This window comes from Rhinatrema bivittatum, chromosome 2 (genome assembly GCF_901001135.1).
Source record: "Rhinatrema bivittatum chromosome 2, aRhiBiv1.1, whole genome shotgun sequence".
Classification (NCBI taxonomy): domain Eukaryota; kingdom Metazoa; phylum Chordata; class Amphibia; order Gymnophiona; family Rhinatrematidae; genus Rhinatrema; species Rhinatrema bivittatum.
The window spans coordinates 78,520,880-78,542,407 of NC_042616.1; the positions used below are offsets into that span (position 1 = coordinate 78,520,880).

Genomic DNA, 21,528 nt, shown 5'->3' on the forward strand with positions numbered 1-21,528 from the left:
AACTGAAAAGCCCTAATCTCTTCAGCCTTTCCTCATAGGGGAGCTGTTCCATTCCCTTTATCATTTTGGTTGCCCTTCTCTGTACCTTTTCCATCGCAACTATATCTTTTTTGAGATGTGGCGACCAGAATTGTTCACAGTATTCAAGGTGCAGCCTCACCATGGAGCGATACAGAGGCATTATGACATTTTCTGTTTTATTAACCATTCCCTTCCTAATAATTCCTAACATTGTGTTTGCTTTTTTGACTGCTGCAGCACACTGGGCCGACAATTTTAAAGTATTATCCACTATGATGCCTAGATCCTTTTCCTGGGTGCTAGCTCCTAATATGGCATCATTGTGGGATGCCTGATATTTCTTAAACTTTAACCAGAGTCTATGCTTTCCTTTTTTCTATTTGCCTTCTGATTTACACTAGGATTACAGGCTGGAGGTCAATTTAATCAGTGAGACAATTTTTCTTACTATTCTTTTGAAGCACTTAAATATACAACCTCAGCAAATTTTGTAAGGAGTTTCATCCCAGCTGTTAAAATTCCTTTGCAATTGTGCATGAGGTAAAATGCTAGAAAATGAACAAAAAAAAATATTTTCCATTCTAAGGATTTTTGGGGTTTTTTTGCTTAGTAAAACAGTGTGTGTCATAGTCAAAGCTGTGATAATTTTGTATCCAAACAGATGTGATATTAATCCACAAAGGACTGTAAATCAGCAGGCCTTTCCTTACTTTTGAGATTTGTCCTTCAGGAGCAGCTATAGAAATGCCAGCTCAGCATTTCTTTGACCCTTTCTTCAAAGGATAATTAGAATGTCTTTCTCACAGGATGCAGCCTCGCGGAAAAACTGAGAGCAGTTGTTCAGGGTTTGTACTTGACATTGCTTGGTTACTGAGGTGGCACAAACCAAAAGGAGTGGAAGTAACACGAGTTTGAAACCAGTGAAGAGTAGTGTCAGTCTTCAAGACTTCAGCTGTAGCTGCTCTCCATTTCTGCACCTTTCATATAAATTCAAAATTCAGTAACCTTAAAAAAAAAATCTATCTAAAACAGAAATGAATCTTTCATTTACTCATCCTCCTGCATACCTGTTTCTCCACTGAGATTTAAATCTCCTAAGAAAACTCCTTAAGGACTGCAGCCAGAATGTCCAGCCTTAACTTATTCAAAGTGTGAGATAAGTGAATATAAGATGCCCGTATATTTTAAACATATTTGTTTGTATTTTTAAGATAATTGAATTATGAGTGCAACCATTTGCTCAGGGACCAATTCATGACAGTTGAAGGTTTCTTTAAGTAGTGATCAATCAGATGGTGCAATGGACCACAGGTAAAAGTACGTAAAACACGGGTGACCGTTGTTTCCGTAGTAGCAATGGTTTACATTAGTCAGGACCTGAAATGATTTCAAGCAACTGCAGTGGTTCCAGCAGGTCTGACTTTTATTTACAGCTGAAACAGGAACAGTCTGAGAAGGCACAGGTTTTATGTGCTCATAGCGGGATCCATTTTCAACATTATATTTCACAGTTCACAGATCTCACACAACTCTCTTCCTTGAAACATTTTCTTCTAGTATGGATTTAATATGGAGTTTGGGGATAATGAATCTCAATCCAATAGACAAATCATTGAAGCATCTTGCTGAAATTTCAGATATGCTACTCAGGGTAAAACTCTGGGACTTTGAAACATGTGACTCTCCCATGTTATCCGAGGAAAGGATCTTCTGATTTATTTTTTGTTTTTCCAGTGGATCCTGTCTATTCCTGAGTTACCATATAATGGGGTTTTAAGTTGTCGTTAAAATATGTGTATATTGACAGGATCCCTTTTTACTCACTGTTCCAATTATTCTCATTGACTGGAAACTCACAGGTGGGGTTCCATATTCCTCCCATGAGCTTGGGGCTTCAATAGGAGATTAGCATTCTCGCTCCAAGCATTCCTCCTATGGATACTCTGTCTCTCATTTCCATTCACTGCAGCTGCCCACACATTTCAGTCTGACAAGCTCCCTCTAGAGCAAGGATGAGCAAACTTTTTGAGTCATTACCTCACTTCTTTCTATGCAATTGGTTGGATTCCCTCCTTCCCAAGTTGGGTTACATCATACACACACACATGCATATATCCACATACAAAGAGGATCTTGAGCTGGTATCAGATCCTCTTGCTAACCAATCAGCTCTCGTACCAGTTTCTAAGCCACTAGGAAGTCATTACTACTAACCAGTGGTTCAAAGCTCCTATTTTATTTCTTTTCATACACATGGACACAAAGAGATAGACACCCAAAACACATGGACACAAAAAGATAGATACCCAAACACAGACACACCACACTCAGTCGCAGAAAGAGATACAGACAGACCATACCACACACAGGGACCGATGCAATGCAGTGCGCTCAGCCGAGCGCACTGTATGACCCACACTCAGACGCGGGTTAAGTAGGCGTTAACCCACCCCCTAATGCAATAGGGTGATTAGCGCTTATTTAATGCGCGTCCGATACAGAGTGAATGCAATACCGCTCATCCCATGCAAATGCGTGTGAATGAAGCTATTACTCATTCACTCCGCATTCAGAAAAAAAAGTGTGCGTCTCAGATGCACATTTTGCTCTCAGATATTAATGCCTGCCTGGAGCACAGGCAGTTTCGCAGGAAATAGCTACAGCTTGCGGCCGATATCGCCACATATGATAACAACGCCTCATATGTTACCATATGCTGCGCTGCGGCTGGCTGCTCATTTGCCTGCCCATGCCCCTTTTCCTATTGCAGGCGATCATTTTTCTATAACTATAGTGACATGATGAATCTAGGCCTTAGCTTAGTAAATATAATCCCATAGTTTGTTTCTGACATGGATTACTGAATATCACTGTCTTCTCTGTTTTAGCTCTGTAGCCACTGATTGTCTTTAATTCACAGATAATTACAACTAAGGCACACATCTCTCTAGTGTAATAATTTCAAGATTGCACTGTAATTTATTAATGAATCCATAGCTAGAGCTCAGAATCTGAGGAAGTCACACACAGATTTTGCAGCTCCATCCTACCCTGTCCCTGCATTCTCCCTCTTCATCATGCTATGCCTACTAGGTTCAGTGTGAAGATAATAGATAATGAGAACATTCTCTTTTAATATGTATACTTTATATATTCCATATACATAGAAGTAAAATTTAAGACCCGTGAGCCTGCGCACATGTGCGCATGTTTGCTGTCGTGCCAACATGGACGCGCTGATTTTATAAACTTATGCGCTTGTGTTATAAAATCGTCTATCCGCTCATACATGTGCTTATGATTTTATATTGGCTCTCGCATATGCATGCGAATGCCGTCTTGAATGCGTAAGTGGGGGAATTTTAGTAGGTATGCATGGCGACGCAATAGGCCTTTTCCCATTTCACCCCAGTAAAGGAGAGGACTTTCCAAACACACTAGCTAACTTGCCTCCCTTTTACCCTATTAGACCCGAGCCATAAAATTACGCTGACTAGCCTCGTTTTTTTTGTTTCATGACTTACAAGCCGTCCATAGCAGAAGTAAAGTTATGAGGCAGGGGACCCCAGCGCACGCTTGTGCGCATAACTACTTATGTGTTGACTTCACAATGCAGTTCTGGTGCGCCCATCACCCATGTCCCGCCCAGACCCCGCCCAGACCACACCCATGCCTCACCTCTTTTTAAACTTTTTAAATGCGCGTACCCGGAGATATGCGTGTACCCGCTCCATACCGAGTCACGTGCATATCTCCCAGCTTTGGCATGCATAGGGCTTTCAAAATCAACCAAATAGTGGGCCAGATTTTCAAAAGCATTTACTCGAGCAAAACTGGTTTTTGCTCGAGTAAATACACTTTACTCAAGTAAGTGGGCTTTTCAAAATTGCTACAATATATGCCATTGAATTGTCCATAGGATTTACTCAAGTAAGTGCACTTTACTCGAGTAAATAGCTTTTGAAAATTGCTACGATAGTATGTCACATTTACATGCGTAACTCCTTTGAAAATTACCCCCAGTGTGTATGTATATATATACGTACATACATAGGCATGTGTGTATATATATATATATATATATATTTATATATATACTCACACATACATATGGCTATTCAGCAGAATTTTTGTATATATATATATATATATGTTTTTTTTTTATGTGTGTATATGCATGTGTGTGTGTGTTTACATATATATATATATATACACACACACACACAAATCCTGCAGAATAGCCTGCTTTGCCATTTCCAGAGGCAGATCTTCTTCTCTCACCCAAAAAAAAGGTGAGCTGCTGTCGTGCTTGTGTGTGTATACAAGCACATACATATAAACAATATATCTCCTTTTTTTGGGGGGTGGAGGAACCGGGGGGGTCGGAGGTAGTGTTACAGAAAAACTGCCTTTGGAAGTGACAAGGCAAGCCAATTTGTACCATCCGTAGCGATTTTTTAAATGATTGCTATAATTAATCTATTCCTGAGTGACAGGTTAATTTCATAGTTTACAGTATACTGATTTCCTTTGTGGATTCCATATTGTGATGCCAAGCCTTTTTATTTCCACCATAGGATGGAACATACCGAGACTGTAAAAAGATGGTTTTGTAGATTAAAATGTCCCTACTGTGTAACTTAAGAAATTGTTTTCTTTTTTTTTTTTTTACAGTAACCAGATTACTTTCACACTGGGTACAAAATAAATAATGAGGTTATGCATGTCAATGAATTCCCCTTTTTACACAATCTAATTTTTAATTCCTCTAGGAGCATCCGATGCCTTCGAAATATTATCCACTGGAACCTGATCACCACATTTATACTAAGGAATGTGATGTGGTTCTTGCTTCAAATGATTGACCACAATATCCATGAAAGCAATGAGGTAAGGACAATATGCAGAATTGGAACATAAGAAATGCCATGCTGGGTCAGACCAAGGTCTGTCAAGCCCAGCATCTTGTATCCAACAGAGGCCAAACCAGGCCACAAGAACCTGGCAAGTACCCAAACACTAAGAAGATCCCATGCTACTGATGCCAGTAATAGTAGAGGCCATTCCCTAAGTCAACTTGATTAATAGCAGTTAATGGACTTCTCCTCCAAGAACTTATCCAAACCGTTTTTTAATCTAGCTACACTAACTACACTAACCACATCCTCTGGCAACAAAATCCAGAGCTTAATTGTGTTTTGAGTGAAAAAGAATTTTCTCTGGGGCTCTGTCCCTGAGAAGTTTTTTCTCTGATCCGAGGCCCCAATCCTCTGAATCAGCACTTCTCCTTGGATGCCGGGGTAGTGGAGCGGCAGCGGCGGTTATTGGACTGTCTTCAGCTGGGGCCCCTCTGGGAATTGAAGTGGCGAACTCCCCTATTCAATGCTGGCTGCCTGTGGTGGGTTGGTTGCTTCGGTACCTCAGTGATTTTGTCTCTACTGTCCTTCGGGAAGTTTCAGGTCTTTTGGGATCAGGAGGCCGTAATCCCACTGCTTCCCTCTCCCCTCTGGAAGGGGAGATTCGACTGGGTTCCCCTCTGAACGCTACTCTGTGCACCCTTTTGAGGGGTGTCCCTTGTTTCCATTCCTGGACATAGGATTGCACTGCTCTGACTGGCGCCAGCCCCAAGAATATTCGAGAATTGCACTCTCCCTTGCACGCTTTAAGGCGCAGCAGGCCTAACCACGAGGGAGCCTGTCCACTGTTGCTCCCCAGTGACCCTCAAGGTTTCCCCCGGTTCGGGAGTCACCTTGGTATCTGCTGGACTCTGGGCATCTTCCTTAAAGATCGTTATTGTCAGTCATTCTTGCGTGCGGGACCCTTCTCTGTGAGGAGTGTTTCAGTCTATAAGCTAGGCAATTGTGCCTTTTACCCTTTTGCCATGTACATGACTGAGGGAGTTGGGGGCTGTGTACCCCGCATGAGAGGCACTGCGAGGTACTCAGCCCCGCAGTGCCTCTCATGCGGGGTACTCATGGTAGCATACAAGTTATTCTTTCCCCTTTTTCAGGATCACCCTGTCTTCAGACAGAGGAGTCCTGGGTCATGCAACATTGTCCATTGCTGGGCCACGTGCTCCCTTAGGAGGGGAAGTATATACCGTCATGGCTCTGGTAGTGATACCGCAGCTGGGTGGCTTGGTACTCTGTTCCATGAACAGCTTGGGTCTGCCTGATGCCTTTTGGATTTCTAGGCTGGTAATAAAATCATGTTCTACTGGGGTTTGCGCATGAGACTCCCCAGCTTTCCCATCTCCTGGTGGAGTCTTTGGGATTTCTCCCCTGGGGCAATCGCTCTCAGTTTCCTCTATTTCAAGAAGATTGAGGGCTCCATCTCAGTGGGATACTTCCTTCTGGTTTCAGCAGAGAGTTGTTCGCTTGGGGTTGAAAGACAACAGGTGACTTGGGCTTACCCAGGCAACCCTCCAATCTGCCTCTTTATGTTCTTGCTCCTTCTGACTTCCGATTGGATTGTTGGGGGCAAGGGAGGTAAAGCTAAGGCGACCATGGTATATCTCTGTATATCTGCAGGGAAGGATTCACTACATTTTTTTCATGTATTTTCGCCATTCTCTGGTCAATACTGCCTTACTTTTTTCTCATTCTCTAGGTTGCCCAAAGAACCTTCCTGCTCCCTTTGCGATCCTGTGATAGGATATATGAACCTGTTCTGACAGGTGCTCTTGAGTGAGCTTCAGGCCTATCTCACCTCCCTGCTCGGGAGGTTTGAGCTACAGGTCTATTTCAGGGATTGTCTCATCCTCTGAAACCCTTGACGCTGTCCTGCACGGTCAGCTAGGTCTGATGCTTCAGCACACAGTGTCTGTCCCAGGCACTGCCGTGGTTTGCATGGGTTTCTTCTGCCAATTCATCCTACCAGCCCACTTGGTCACTCTGCTGCAGGGACCCCGAGAATCTTCAAAGTCTGAGAAATTAAGGCTGGCAGCTCATCCTTATGAAAAAAAACGTAGCATAGTTCTATACGGTTCTAATCCTGGAGGTATATCACCATCCTCAAGGGAGTCAGGATTGGCCATGCCATCCGAACCTCCATTGGGAAGTCCTGTTGCCATTCTAGCAGTACTCCGGTGCTTAACAGTGGGGCCCAGCAAGATTCCAACCTATGGCTCCACCCTGGGAGCATTAACAAGTAAAGATTGTGCCTTGAGAAAGAATTGCAATCCAATCCAGGAGGTACTTGGAGCGTACATACTGAGCTAGCACCCCCTGAAGAGGAACCAGTTAGGGGAGTCACAAAATCAGGCGTCACACCTGAGCCATCTGTACCCAGGCCTATATCTTGCTGGGAAGAACTAGGCTTAGCAAAACCAGAAGGAGGCAATTCACCCTGAGCCTTCAAACAGTGCTGGCAAAAGTTAGCGGGCACTCCTGGCTGAGAATCCAAAATATGACAGGTAGTGCACAGAGAAAGACACAGGTTTAGGCGCCATTATGGCCGACAATGTGCTGAAGCAACGGCCGGATACGTGCATCTAGCTGTTTCTTTTTTTTTTTTTGTATGTCCAAAAATACTAGGCATCCGAAAATTGGGCATCCAACACTTAGGCATCCCAAAACATAAGTGCTCAAGAAACTGGACGCACAGACAAGCCTGCAGCTACTTAAGGCACCGCCTAACTTAGACACACGAAATACCAGACTCAACTAGGTGGCCAAAAACTGGACACAAGTCCTGGAATGTACAGCTAGATGCACAGTGAAAAAGCCTCAGAGCAGGGCCTAGCCTAAGGTGACCGTTCTGTCTGCCAGGCTGCCCACGTCCCTTGACCTCCCATAGAGCAGGACAAACATTGGAATGGCACGCTGAGCACAGAGGCAGGGAAAAGGAGGGAGCTCTTTTACGTCTCTGTTTTCCTTTTTTTTTAATTTTTTTTATTAACACCTGAGCTCAGCATTACCTGGCTGAGTACAGAGACAGTCTCCGGCTGTGGGTGGAGAGGGCATATGCCTTCATCATTTTTCTCAACTTCCTGCACCCGCTGCCTTTCAGCTGCTTAAACAGTAAAGTCCATGATTTATTTATTTATTTATTTATTTATTTATTTAAATGCTTTTAAAATATACCGACATTCATAGGACATATCATGCCGGTTCACAATCAACATTGTAAAGGAGGAAGAGGAAATTACAAATAACAGGGAGGGGGGAGGTGGAGCAGTGAAGGAAAAAGGAGAGGATGGGGGTCAGGTGACAGTAATGATGACAGTAATGATGGGGGTCAGGTGACAGTAATGATGGCTGAAAACCAGCTACAGGACCAAGGTACTCATCTGAGGGACCACGGAAATCACTTCAGGAATTCTCAACTGGGGGAGGGACCATTTGGTTTCATCACAGGGAGAGCAGGGTGAATTTAATTTCCTTATTTCTCCTTTTTCAAAATGAAGCAATCCCCAGTAGGGAGATGCATGTCCACCATCTGCTGGAGATAGAGAATACTGGCAGGCTGATGTTACTGCAGAGGTATATATACTAGAGATGTGGTTCGTTTTTCGCCCTATTTAGGAAATTTAACGAAATTTCCTAATTCGTTTCTGTTTCGGAGTATCCGAAACACGACATAAACGCCGTTATTTCGGAGCCCCCGAAACCGGAAACAAAATTTTCCCCGCAATTCGGGGGAAAATTCGTTTTCGGGTTTGCCTGGGGAGAGGGGGCACAAATTTTTTTTTTTATTAAAACCCACCCCAAACATTTAAATTCACTATAATACACCACCCCCCGATCCCTCCCCAAGACTTACGAAGATCCCTGGTGGTCCAGCGGGGTCCCGGGGTCCATTTTCCCTCCGTGCCCGGTGTGCTGTGCTGCAAGCCGTGCGCCTCAAAATGGTGCCGAATAGCCCGAACTACCATGTCAAAGGGGCTTTCGGCGCTATTGGTCAGCCCCTGTCACATGGCCATCGGCGCCATCTTGTGCTCCTATCATGTGACAGGAGCTGACCAATGGCGCCGAAAGCCTCTGTGACATAGTATGGGCAAAGGCTATCGGCGCCATTTTGGTTACTGGCAGCCGAAAACGAAATCGCTTTCGGACCCTTGCTGGACCCCCAGGGATTATTGGCAAGCCTTGGGGGGGTCAGGAGCCAGCAAGGGTCCGAAAGCGATTTCGTTTTCGGCTGCCAGTAACCAAAATGGCGCCGATAGCCTTTGCCCATACTATGTCACAGAGGCTTTCGGCGCCATTGGTCAGCTCCTGTCACATGATAGGAGCACAAGATGGCGCCGATGGCCATGTGACAGGGGCTGACCAATAGCGCCGAAAGCCCCTGTGACATGGTAGTTCGGGCTATTCGGCACCATTTTGAGGCGCACGGCTTGCAGCACAGCACACCGGGCATGGAGGGAAAATGGACCCCGCTGGACCACCAGGGATCTTCGTAAGTCTTGGGGAGGGATCGGGATGGGGGGGGGGGGTTGTTATATATGTACGAAAATGCTTAAAAATGTTTTTAAATGCTTGGGGTGGGGTTTTTTTTCCGCTTCGTTACCGATTCGTTTTTCGGTCCGGTTTCGGGTTTCTCGTTTCGTTTTCGGGCAAACGAACCGAAAACGAAACGAGAAGACCCGAATTATACCACGAAGTATTCGAACCGAAAAACGACCCGGTAGAAAAAAACGAAGCACATCTCTAATATATACTGTGACGTCAGTTTGCTCCATCTCCTTCTGCTGGTGGAGGAAGCATAATCTACTTTTTCTGGATTCATCTGACTGTCCTAAAGAAAAGCAAATTATTAGGTAAGTGGTACTTTCTCAATATGAGGTTAATACCTTACTACCCAACTCCATTAGGGGACACCATTTGAACCTAAGTAAACCAGGATGACAGGAAAACAGTGTATAGACATTCAGAAGATTCTGATAGATGAGGATCAATTGGTTCCTTCATACTACTATTGGTACCTGCAGTGAGATATTCAACTCAGACTTTGGTGTCCTGCCTCTCTTTCCCTGCTGCAAAAGTCCCTTTGTGTCTATTAAAATCTTCAATGAATTCTGTCATTAGACGTGCAAAAAAGAAACACCAGTTTCATCAACTAAATTTCTACAGTATTGCTGAAAAGACATACTGTACATGCTTAGAAGTGTTAATATCTTTATAGATTTAAAATTCCTTTAGCTTCTATAGCCTGGGTTGTTAGCTTCCAGTTTTCATTTAGAAAGAAATATATGATAATATTTGATAGAAATAAAATGTTGCAGGAGGAGAAAGAGGAGTGCTGGAGAGAAAAGATCCTTCTGCTCTCAGTTTGATTCGATAAAGCTTTTCCTGAACCAAGGTGAGGAGCTCCGAACTGTGGGCGGGACCCAGAAGTGATGTCAGCAGGAGGCACCCCACAGGACTAAATAAAAATGAGCGTCCTGCAGCAAACAGTCCAGGAGGAGAAAGAGGAGGACTGAGTGCTGGAGAGAAAAGATCCTTCTGCTCTATGTTTGATTCGATAAAGCTTGTCCTGAACCGAGGTGAGGAGCTCCGGACTGTGGGCAGGACCTGGAAGTGTTAGAGGGAGGTGCCCCGCGGGATTAAATAAAAATGAGCGCCATGCAGCACACAGCCGAAGCTGCACACCAAAGGGGTGTACCCCTGGGTATGAATATATAATATGGGATGAAAACAAAAAATTATACTTAGTCACCTGTGTCTAAAAGAGTTGGACCTATGGACTCCCTCATAGTTAGAATGCGGGAGACCATTGTTGGGGAAATAACAGGAAGAAACTCCTTTACAGGAGTTTCACTGGACCCTAGGTCCCAACAACCCTCCGTACAGCCTATAATGGAAGGTCCCTTAGTGGAAGATAATCGTATATTGGCCCATGTGAATGAAACCCATATCAGAAAATGGGAACCCATATCAGTTGGGAACAACACACGGGGAAATATACAAGAAGGTGAAATATCTTTGGGCAGCGAGCCCGCAGCGAGAAATATTGTGGTTCCATGTCCAACAGCCCTTGAACTAGGTAGTATAGGGGAAGAAAATATTGCTGAACCTGAAAATGTGTCACTGTTGGATATATGGAGATTAATAATGAATGTAGATAAAAAATAAAAAGAAATGAGAAAAAATGCCTTCAGCAATAGAAGAAACATCGATGAGAGACCCGATGGGAAACCCCGCCCCCTGACGTCATCAGACTCAACTCGGGTCAGTTAAATGGCGCGATGCCATCGGGCATCGTGCACCATGCGTCGCGCGCCGAAGGGGCGCGACAAAGGGGTACTTCTCTTTGTGCACCCCTTCGTGCAACCCACAGTGCTAGAGCTAGTTAAAAAACTCTACAAACGTAAGTCTCTCGCTGTTAACTATTATATGCTTGTAATATCTTGAATCGTGCATTCACTAGTGCATCTTCTAGTTATTATCTTCCTAATCAGATGTCTCTTGTTGTTTGGTTTAATATGCTTCTTGTTATACCTTTTGCTCAATTGTTAAGAATTTTTGATTTTGATAGTTATATTATTTTGCAATCACTCAGCCTCAGGTACAAAAACTTAGATTGTAAGCCCTTTAGGAGATAGGGATATACCTTCTGTACCTTATTGTAAACCGATGTGATATCTCATTGAACGTCGGTATATAAAATCATAAATAAATAAATAAATAAACAAATAAATAAATAAATAGATAAGTAAAATAAATAAATAAATAGATAAATAAAATAAGTTTTCTAGTGTTATTTCTAAAGTTAATACCTTTTCCGTAGAAACAAGGGAGAAATTTGTGGATCTTGATGAGAGGACTGGAAAGGTAGAGCAGGCTGTGGCAAATTTGAGCCCAATAGTAAAAAATTTACAAACCACTAATGTATCTTTTATTAAAGATAACTTGATATTACATGCTAGAACTGAACAAATAGAAAATGAAATGAGATCTCATAACTTACGGTTATTAAATTTTCCTATTTCTAGATAAATGTTGGATATTGAACTTTTTAAGAAGTATGTAGTTGAAATTCTTTCTTATGATAGTCAGAGTATTCTAATGATTTAAAAGATGTATTATTACCTAAAAGAAAAAAGTTGCAAGCTGCAGAGGGTGGTGTTGACATTTTAGAAAGTCCTGGAGTATCAACTTTTTTAGAGGACTCATTAGATAATATAGCTTCCAGGGTTACATTGCTTGTTACTTTTTCCTTAAAAAAGGATAAAGATCATTCTTTAGTAAATACTTCCATAATAAAAATTTAGATTTTTATGGTCAAAAGATACAGATCTTCCCAGAAGTTTCTCGCACTACTCAGGCTAGGCGGAAACATTTTCTTTCTTTAAAGCAAGGAGCTACTTATTTTTGAAAGTTTCCGTGTAAATGTCAGGTTACCTATGAATCAAATAAATGTGTTTTTCTAGATCCCTCACAAGTGCAACGTTTTATTCGAGATAAGTCTCCTAATGCTTAGGCTAAGGAATGGATTGAGTTAAATGGAAAGAAGAGCACTTAATCATACCTTTTCTCCTCCCCTAGATGTGGGCTAAATCAGATGATGATGTGTATAATCGAATTTTCTTTCTTTTCTTTTTTTTCTTATGAAATATCTGAATACATGATTGTATCATTTGGCTGTAAATGTTATAATTGAATAAAATTTAAATAAAAAAAAAAGAAAAGAAATAAAATGTTATCTATTGGTGTTTAATCTAAGTGTGCATATTCTATAAGAAACAACTGCTGAAAAGCTTAAAATTATCTAAGAATGAAAGCAATTTATATATTTTCTCCTTCAGGCTTGGTGTCGATGTATTACAACAATCTACAATTATTTTGTGGTGACCAACTTCTTTTGGATGTTTGTGGAAGGATGCTATTTGCACACTGCTATTGTAATGACCTATTCTACAGACAAATTGCGAAAATGGGTCTTCCTTTTCATAGGATGGTGTAAGTTATTTGTTTTGGGTACCTTTCAAGTTGGCAGAACATATTGAAAATGGGTATTTAATTCTCAAGACTACATACTTTTTAGTAAATTTTGCAACTGTAAATTGCCCTCTGAGTTTACAAAGATTTATGTACTTCATTCTTAAGGACATTTAGGGGCCTGTGCAGTAAACTTTTATGTACACATTAAGACCTTCTTGTGAATGCTAAACATATGCTATGCAATAAGGACTTGTACAAGTCAAAGTGGTCCACAAAGCCATTAGCAAATGAAGCTTTAGCATGTGCAAGGTAGATTACATGAAATGCTCAACCTCCATGCTCTATACCAAGTGCTTGCTAATGACACTTAATATCTGCCTTGGACCATGTGATAGGATCAGCTAATTGTAAACACATGGCCTGAAAAATGAAGACCATGTAAAGAAGATAATACTGTAAAACTGGACCCATCGGCCCATGAGGATGATGGTATTTGATCACACTTCTCTTTACCAAACCAAAACACAGCCAACAATAGTTTTTTTTCAGAAATTCTTCCATATATATACATATTTGTACCACAAATATGTCTTCTCAGACAAAACAGTTATGTATCACAGAGGCTCTTCACTTATTGCTTCACATTTTACAAAGTACAAGATAAGAGTGCGCAAACAGATAATCTCCAAAATATTGACATTATTGTCAGGATTCATTGCTATCATGGCTGTGGTTAATCTGGCCAATGAGCACTGCAGGCATTCAGAGGCTTGACCATGAAGAGCAGTTTTCATGTTGGGCCCAACCATATCCCCTGGCTAAATCAGAAATGCAGTGGGTTCCTTTCAGTGGAGCTCTCTTGAGGAGCAGGTGACTAGCTAGTAGACCCCTTGAGTCCTTCCTTCACCCCCTGAATGAGAAGAAAATTTACATAGGGCACCAGCAGGCAAGTTGCAGGTGGAAGAGAGGAACAGAATGGCAGAGAGAGAGAAGGAGGAAACAGAGGAGACATACCAACACATACTTGAGCACTTCCAAAACTTAATTTGCCTTTCTGTACACAAAGCAAATGTATTTCCAAACAAAAATATTAGCAGAGGACAAAGGTATTTTTGTCATTTAAATTGTTAGTGATACAAAAAACCACTGTGGCAGTTTGATATTTAAGCTGACCAATTGTTTTGGTTTGAGTGAATATCTCATTTATGGGTGCTTTGAGACACTAGCAGACTATGTTGTGCAGCCATTGTGTTTTTTTCTACAGGGTAGTCATAGAGGGGATATGGTCATATGCCAGTGCCCTTCTGAGTCAAGGAGGCCAGATTTCTCCTTTTGTCACCCCCTGTCATACTACCTTCCCTCCAACTACATTCTCTCACATGTCATTTTGAATTCCCTTACAAACATGCATTTATTTTAGTTTTCTGCTGTCCTGCATCTCTTCTGTCCTTGCACATGCTTTCCTGGAATATAGTAGCTGTTTCACAGCTTTCCTTAATACTGACAAACTCCAATCTTCCAGGCTTTCATGTATACCCTTTGGAATCAAGCAAGAGGAGCCCAAGAGAAAAAGAGAACTGAGCATGCTCAGTTCAGCATGATCATGCTATTTAGCTTGCCCTCAGTAAGTAACTTGGTCACACTATTTAGTCAATGCATTTTTTGGGTTTCTATGCCTGATAATAGTGTTACCATGCTAGCAAGAGCATTTTATTACTGTGCAAATGGTAAATCTTTTTTTCATCACTCATTATGTGGTATTTAATGTGCACATTGCAAATTATTGCAAGTGCATGCACATTTTTTAAATGTGAGTTTTATTGCATAGGCCCCCTTAAGGGGCAATTTTCAGTAGTCTGCATTGTTGCAAAGTACGTGTGCACTTTAGTATGTGCGTACTTTGTAGACAATTTTCAAAGAGAAACTACCCAGCAACTTCTTTGTAACAAGGCCTATATTCAGTCCTCAGATTCCTTGAGATATCTACTTTTTTCAAAACCATTGATCAAAAAGGAGTGACTTAGTGATTAGAGCAATTGGCTGAGAATCAGGGAACCCAGGGAGTTTCCCTTTGAAAATTGCCTGTAAGATAAGTGTGTACAAAGTAGTTGTGTGCTTTGCACCTACTATTTCTGCAGGTGGCAGGTAAGAGAAAGCAGCATACGAACATTTCAAAATGTAAATTTGTGTATTTGTTGCTACTTCCTCGACCTTAACACTCCCCAAGAATACCTACCTCTTTATCATCTGGCAACTATATATATGTTGTGAAAGCCAACATGTGGTCTTAAGCATTCTAAAGAGGACAGTTGACTAACATTGCTAGGTAACTCCATTGTTATCTACTAAATACATTAGAAATTGTTACTCCATGGAAAAGGTATTCTAATTCTTGATCTCCCTAGGAAGGCCACAAGGACCTAAGAAGCCAGATAGATAACAGCCATGTTGGTATTCCTGGCTGTTTGGATAATTGTGGGACCTTATAACTGTAAATAGGAGGAAAGGGATACTGAGTGCAAACTGAATAGAGAATCTTGAATGTTCAATTATCCAGGAGTGTAGATTGCAATGGAAGAAAATGACAAAAATATATTTGGTAAAAAAGAAAAAGATATCCTATAGGCAGTCACACTTTATGACTGTCAGTTGAACTATATCCTTGGCAGTGTATATAGGAATAAATGGGTAGACTAGATGGGCCAACTGATCTTTTTTTCTGCCATCATTTGCTATGATACTAAGAACTGTGACCTGGGAGAAGTCCTGGGGCATGGACAGAAGACTTCCTACATGCCAGTAGGACCTAGTTGAAAGTAAGATATTTGTCTTTATTCAAAATTGTCTTAAGGTATTTGTCTTAATCCAAAAGTGTAAAAAAACCTACCTAAATAAATCTACAGTATATATTCTCCATTGAGCATTGTTTACTCAGTATTTATTTCTTTGTTCTATTTAGTCAGTTTTGTCTGGCAGTTTCCTCTCACTCCTTTTGGACTTTCACATCAACTGGATCCTTCCCTATTATGGTATCATGAGCCTTTAACTACCCAGGGGTTTTTCACACCTGAATTTACAATTTATCTTAAAGAGATGTCAAGACTGATATAAAGGAAAGGGAAAAGGACTTTTTTTACTTTAAAGAGGAATCTTGGTAACCTAGAGATCAATGGTCAAAGAGGTTTACCTGCTTCACTTAAAACATTTGAATTACCTGTATAACAGGTAGATTTTAAAAGCGTTACTCATGTAAAAACGGCCCCATACACATGTATGTGGGCCATGCACGAGCAACACGAGCATCAAGAATAAGGCAGAAAAGGGTCGAGGCATGGGCGTTGCATGCCATGTTACCTGCGTAACTTTACTACTGGTCCTGATGAGGCGCAAGTCTAGAGATTTTGAGCCAAAGGGAATCCTGAACACCGGGGGACAGGTAGGGGTAGAGAGACAGACAATCTGACATTCTCTATATATCCCACTGTAAGACGGACACTTTCAACTCAGGGTGGCCTTTGGGGGAGGGGCAGAGTTACATTGGTCTGCCTAGGGTGCAAGGGTCTGTAGACCCTTGTAACATTGCTCCCCCCCAAAAAAAATCCACCCCGAGTTGAAAGTACCCCTCTTACAGTGGGAGATATAGAGAAGAGTGTCAGATTGTCTGTCTGTCTCTCTCTCCCATATGGTCACTTATGCAAGTACATGCATAAAGGCTGCACACATACGCACGACAGGGATATTTTAAATGAAACGCATGTACTTGCATGCACGAGATAAAATTACGTGTACCTTTTCTCACGAGCCCAGTAAGCACGTTTATGGGCACACATGCACTCCTTTTAAAATTTACCTGTAAGTTTATTTGTGCAATGTGAGGGGCTCCCTGCTGAAATGATACCCAGGTAAAGTCATTATCCACTGAAGATTTAGCCAGATTAGAAAGGTAGGGAGTGGATTTGGGGGGGGGTGGGTCCTGGTAGGGGTGGCTAAAATGTATCCATCTAGTGCTGATGTTCAGCACTACCCAGATAAACAGCCAAGTAGGCCTGATGAGAAATATCACTGTCCTAACTTTACTCAGGCAACTTTAGCCAGCTGTATTCAGTGGCAGACTTACCCAGCTAAGTGCCACTGAATATCTAGATAAAAGTACTCAGGTAACTTTCTTATTCCCTGGCCCACGTAGTATCGGCCTCCTGGTATTGTACTGTGATATCATCTCTGCCTATAAATGTTTTAATGTGGTACTGTAAAAGTGGTAGTTTCTTCTGATGCCACTGCAGGAATGCAGTAATATTAATTGCTAAGTTCCTACTTACTAGGGCAAACCAAGATATGTGCAGTTTTTTAAAAACACAAAGTCATGTTCGCGAGTCCAGTTCTACAGGGTGACCAGTATAGCTGCCAGCTAGGGTGTTAAATCTTAGAGGTCCAAATCCTGGAATACTTGGGGTCTCAAAGTTACAGTCCAACCTGAAGTAAGGGCCTATAGGATGCTGGAGTCCAGGCTGGTGTGGTGAAGAATCTTAAGAAAACGAACAGAACCCAGGAGCCAGGCAAAGACTCTAGAAAGTCTAACAGGAATTAGCAGACCAAACCAACAGGCAGCTAGTCTTAAATTTTGTTATCAATCAGTTCCCCGCCCTTTCCTGAATCAATCCGAGTTTCTCAGGGGCATGTCTTCCCGTCTCAACTGCCTTATGAACTAAATAGTTGTTTTTTGCATTTGTGGTCACAATAAATTTAATGTTCCAGAATAATTTTTAGCTTGGCTATATAACTGCTCATGATAGGCCTCTTAGTACATAGGATGCCATTTAACATAGGTTATATTTTCAAAGAGCCACTGAGCTCTTTGCATATAATCAAACTAGCAGATGGATGCATCTGACAGGCTGCAAGTTCAGAACTAGAATTTCTAGTGGAACTTAGTCTATCTGACAGGCTACATAGGGACCACATGAGTAATGATAGCTCTTTAGACTATTATAGAACATTTTCTGATTTGGCATTGAAATAGTTGGAGGATGAGGGTCCTAAGTAGGGATCTTGTATGCTTTTCTACCCAAGATGGAGGAGTACAACAAGAAGATTAAACAGGACTGCCCTGAATAAGAAGAAATCTTGCAGGTGGCCACACTCTGTGGCTGGCAGCTTGAATGTATCCTTAGCAGTTTGGACAGAATAACTGGGCAGAATGGATGGCTAACTTTGTTGGGATATTCCTTGGCACAGCTGCACCATTGAATATTGCAACATATGTTAAAGATAGCCAGATACGTTTGTGTGGCTAAACGTAGGGTGCTCTACTACAGCTTCTCTGGCTAACTATTCTGGCTTGAAACATCTCTAGGTTATTCGGCTAAGTTATATCTGGCTAACCTCTTAGCTGTAAACCTTGGAGGCAGTCAGCCAGCAGAGATGTTCAAATCCTGCCATTTGTCCTAACTTAGGGCCTGATTTACCAAGGCTTTTCTATCATTCTGTGTCTATGGGAAAAATGCTTAGTAAATGAGGCCCTTAGTCGGACAAATGGTACTGAATATCGTCCCCTTAGTCTTTGACTTTGCTCAGAGTTCCAAAGTATGCTGCTTATCACTTAATGCATTTACAATTTGGAAGTGAAATCTAATAGATCTGTATCCATTATTAAAACACCTTACTCTTCCCTATAGAAAGAGGTTTAAATTAATTTCCACTACATTACTTGAAAAAGGGAAATTTAGTTGTTCTGAAAGCTGGCATCATAAAACATTTATTAGCTTAAAAAAAGTATCATCTTTACCTGGCTACTTGGTTGGCTTCCTCCTAACAAAGTTTACTAGTCTAGTACCTAATTCATTGAAAGTCACTACTAATTTTTTTCTAAAACTTATTCGTTTCTCCTGTTTTCTTGCAGGTATTCCTTGCCCGATTATTGTTGCCTGGGCTATTGGCAAACTTTATTATGAAAATGAACAGTAAGTGTTCACATTCAAAGAGAAAAGCAGGGCTCTGTGATGACAAAATATATCTGTATGTGGTTGTTTTAATCTTGTACTAATTATGAATTAACATTAGAGGAAATTGATAGTGCCCAAGTGCACAACATATGATATTTCAATGAGTAAAATATATATAATATAGAATTAACTCAAAAGGTGCTATAGAGTTTGTAAGGAAAAAATAAGATTACTATTATTTCCGTACCCTGCCCCTCCCCCCACCCCCCCAAAAAAAAAAACCAAAATGAAGACTAAGATATGTTTAACATTTTAAAACAAAGACCTATTCTTTATGGTATCTAGGGTTGGAAAAGATTGGATAGACCCGGTTCTATTGACTAATACAATATGGACATAAAAGTACTGAATTCTATTTCATATTGCCCTAAATATAGCCATAATTTGGATTTTAATAAATACTAATAATATAAATAAATTTGGATCTGATTTCAGTAAGGAAAAGATCACCATGCACATTGGGCCGGATTTTAAAAGGTTACGCTCGCCAGGCCTATTTTAAAAAGGCCTGGCGACGCGCATAAAGCTCCAGGATGCATGTAAGTCCCAGGCATTTACTAAAGGGGCAGTCTGGGGGCAGGGCCAGAGACCTGCCACACAGCAGCCATTGCCGCTGTGTCGAAGGATCGTGTACCGGCAGCCTGCCAGCACGCGCGACTTGCGCCCGCCCGGAGGTAGACGCAAAAGGTAAAATAAAAGTTTTGGTGGGGTTAGAGTAGGGCTAGGGGGAGGAAAGGTTAGGGGAAGGGGTGGGAAGTTCAGGTTAGAGGGAAGGGAAAGGGAAAGGGGAAGGCGGTGCGGCAGCGCAAGATGCACAATTGTGCACCCCCTTGCGTGCGCTGACCCCTGATTTTATAACTAATGTGTGCGCAAGTTATAAAATCGGGTATACATGTGTGCGCGCCGGGTAGAGTGCGCACCTTTTTAAAATCTACCCCATTGTGCCCTGCTCATACCTGTTGTTCACTGCCTCTAGTCATTTTTCTACACATGGGATAGCATTGCTGTTTCTGATCATGTGTCTTGCTTAATCAAACTCTGCAGTTACTGTAAGACTTGTGTTTGGTTTTGACACATTGCCTTTCCAGTACTTGATTGAATAGTTAAAATGAAGATTCACTGCAGCCCGGTTGCTTTGTATTATAATAAAATAAAGAATTTCATAAGATAATTAAAAAATTACTTTGGATCAAGCATAAGAGATGGACAGCACTGAGAAAACCAACTGATTTATACTGCTGAATTTTTGATACCAGGGGGACTATGTACTAAAGTGCATTAAAAACGCACTTGAATACATGTTTTTAATGTGCTTATGTCCTATCTCATGAAAGTGTGTGTTATCAGCACCAGTAATGTGTACAGCCTCACCAACCTTGTATGGAAATGAGGTAGCAAGCCCCAGTGATAACCCACCCAAAAGAGTGAAACTCTTCTCCCACACGCAAAAGACAAAGGCACACCTTGAAACTCCTCCCCCACCTACATTTTAAAAATTCACAATCTTACCCAGCACTGCCTGGGTCCTCCCAGATTCTACCCCCTTAACCTAAGTGGTTAAGAGGTTCCTTTCAAAATGTCACCATCTGACACCAGGCTTCATTTTGCCCCTCACTTAGCGGTGCTTTGCGATGTCTTTTTAGTATTCAGATGAGGGTGGGGTTTATGGATGGAACTGGGCTTTCTGGGGGGAGAGCGTGTATGCTGGGAATCCTTTGGAAAACTTATCAATTTGTTGGGAGGGAGTCTCTCAGCAATGGGTGTCACATATGGCTAGGTACCCCAGTTTAAATTGGGCTGGAAGAGTTAATTATAACTCTTGTGATGTAGTTAATTTTCTGTGGCATAATACGGATTGTCAGGTCTGATGCAAGCCATGTTAAGTTTAATATTTATGAGCTGCTTTGCATGCATTTTCATGCATGCAGCTCATTAACACCCTAGATTCATCAATTGCGGTAAAAATAGCAGAAATATGGTGCATTAGCATCCTGCGATAAAAGATGGACATGGTTAGGAATATTAACATAATACCGCATTGTGTATGTTTGTATCGTGTCACACAATAATCTATTGCATCGCACAATGCACAAATGCGTCACGCTCCATTTTACTCATCATGCATCACTTTACATATGGAGCGTTATTTTCTTTGTATATACCGGTTTCCTCCAGCTGCCTTTTTTGAGGGTGTGTCAGGAGTCAGAGGAGGAGAGGAGTTTGGTGAGTAGTTGGATGCATTGTTAGTGGAGTTCTTTATTGAATTACCTGACTGAGGTGTCCTGATTATTTTTTTATAATTTATATCTTTATTGATCATTTATCATTTACATAAACAAACACAAAGAATGCATATTTTGCTTATGCAAGAAGTACTTTCACAATAGGAAAATTTTTATAAGATATTCACCATATACAAGCAAAATTCAAGTCCACATCTAGGGGGATATCAGAGGCAAATTACAAAATCAAAGAAAATTATCTTTAAACATAGCAGCTGTATATATATTACATACTTTATGACTACTATTCCCTTCTAGTAACTAGATGTTCATTATTCACTAACTATTTATCATTTAAAAAGGTCTCCAAATAAGTTGGATAAAGGAACATGTGTGATT

At 41.4% G+C, this 21,528-nt stretch overlaps 1 protein-coding gene across 5 annotated transcripts in view; it reads left to right on the forward strand.

Annotated features, from left to right (window-relative positions):
* The window catches only part of LOC115084059 (corticotropin-releasing factor receptor 2), a 670,575-nt gene that overhangs the window by 541,883 nt on the left and 107,164 nt on the right, over nucleotides 1-21,528 (forward strand). For all 5 annotated transcript variants that reach the window (XM_029588361.1, XM_029588363.1, XM_029588362.1 and 2 more), the window contains 3 exons: nucleotides 4,794-4,911; nucleotides 12,770-12,923; nucleotides 18,805-18,865. In XM_029588361.1, the coding sequence (XP_029444221.1) occupies nucleotides 4,794-4,911; nucleotides 12,770-12,923; nucleotides 18,805-18,865 (333 nt within the window). The remainder of the gene's footprint in view (nucleotides 1-4,793; nucleotides 4,912-12,769; nucleotides 12,924-18,804; nucleotides 18,866-21,528) is intronic.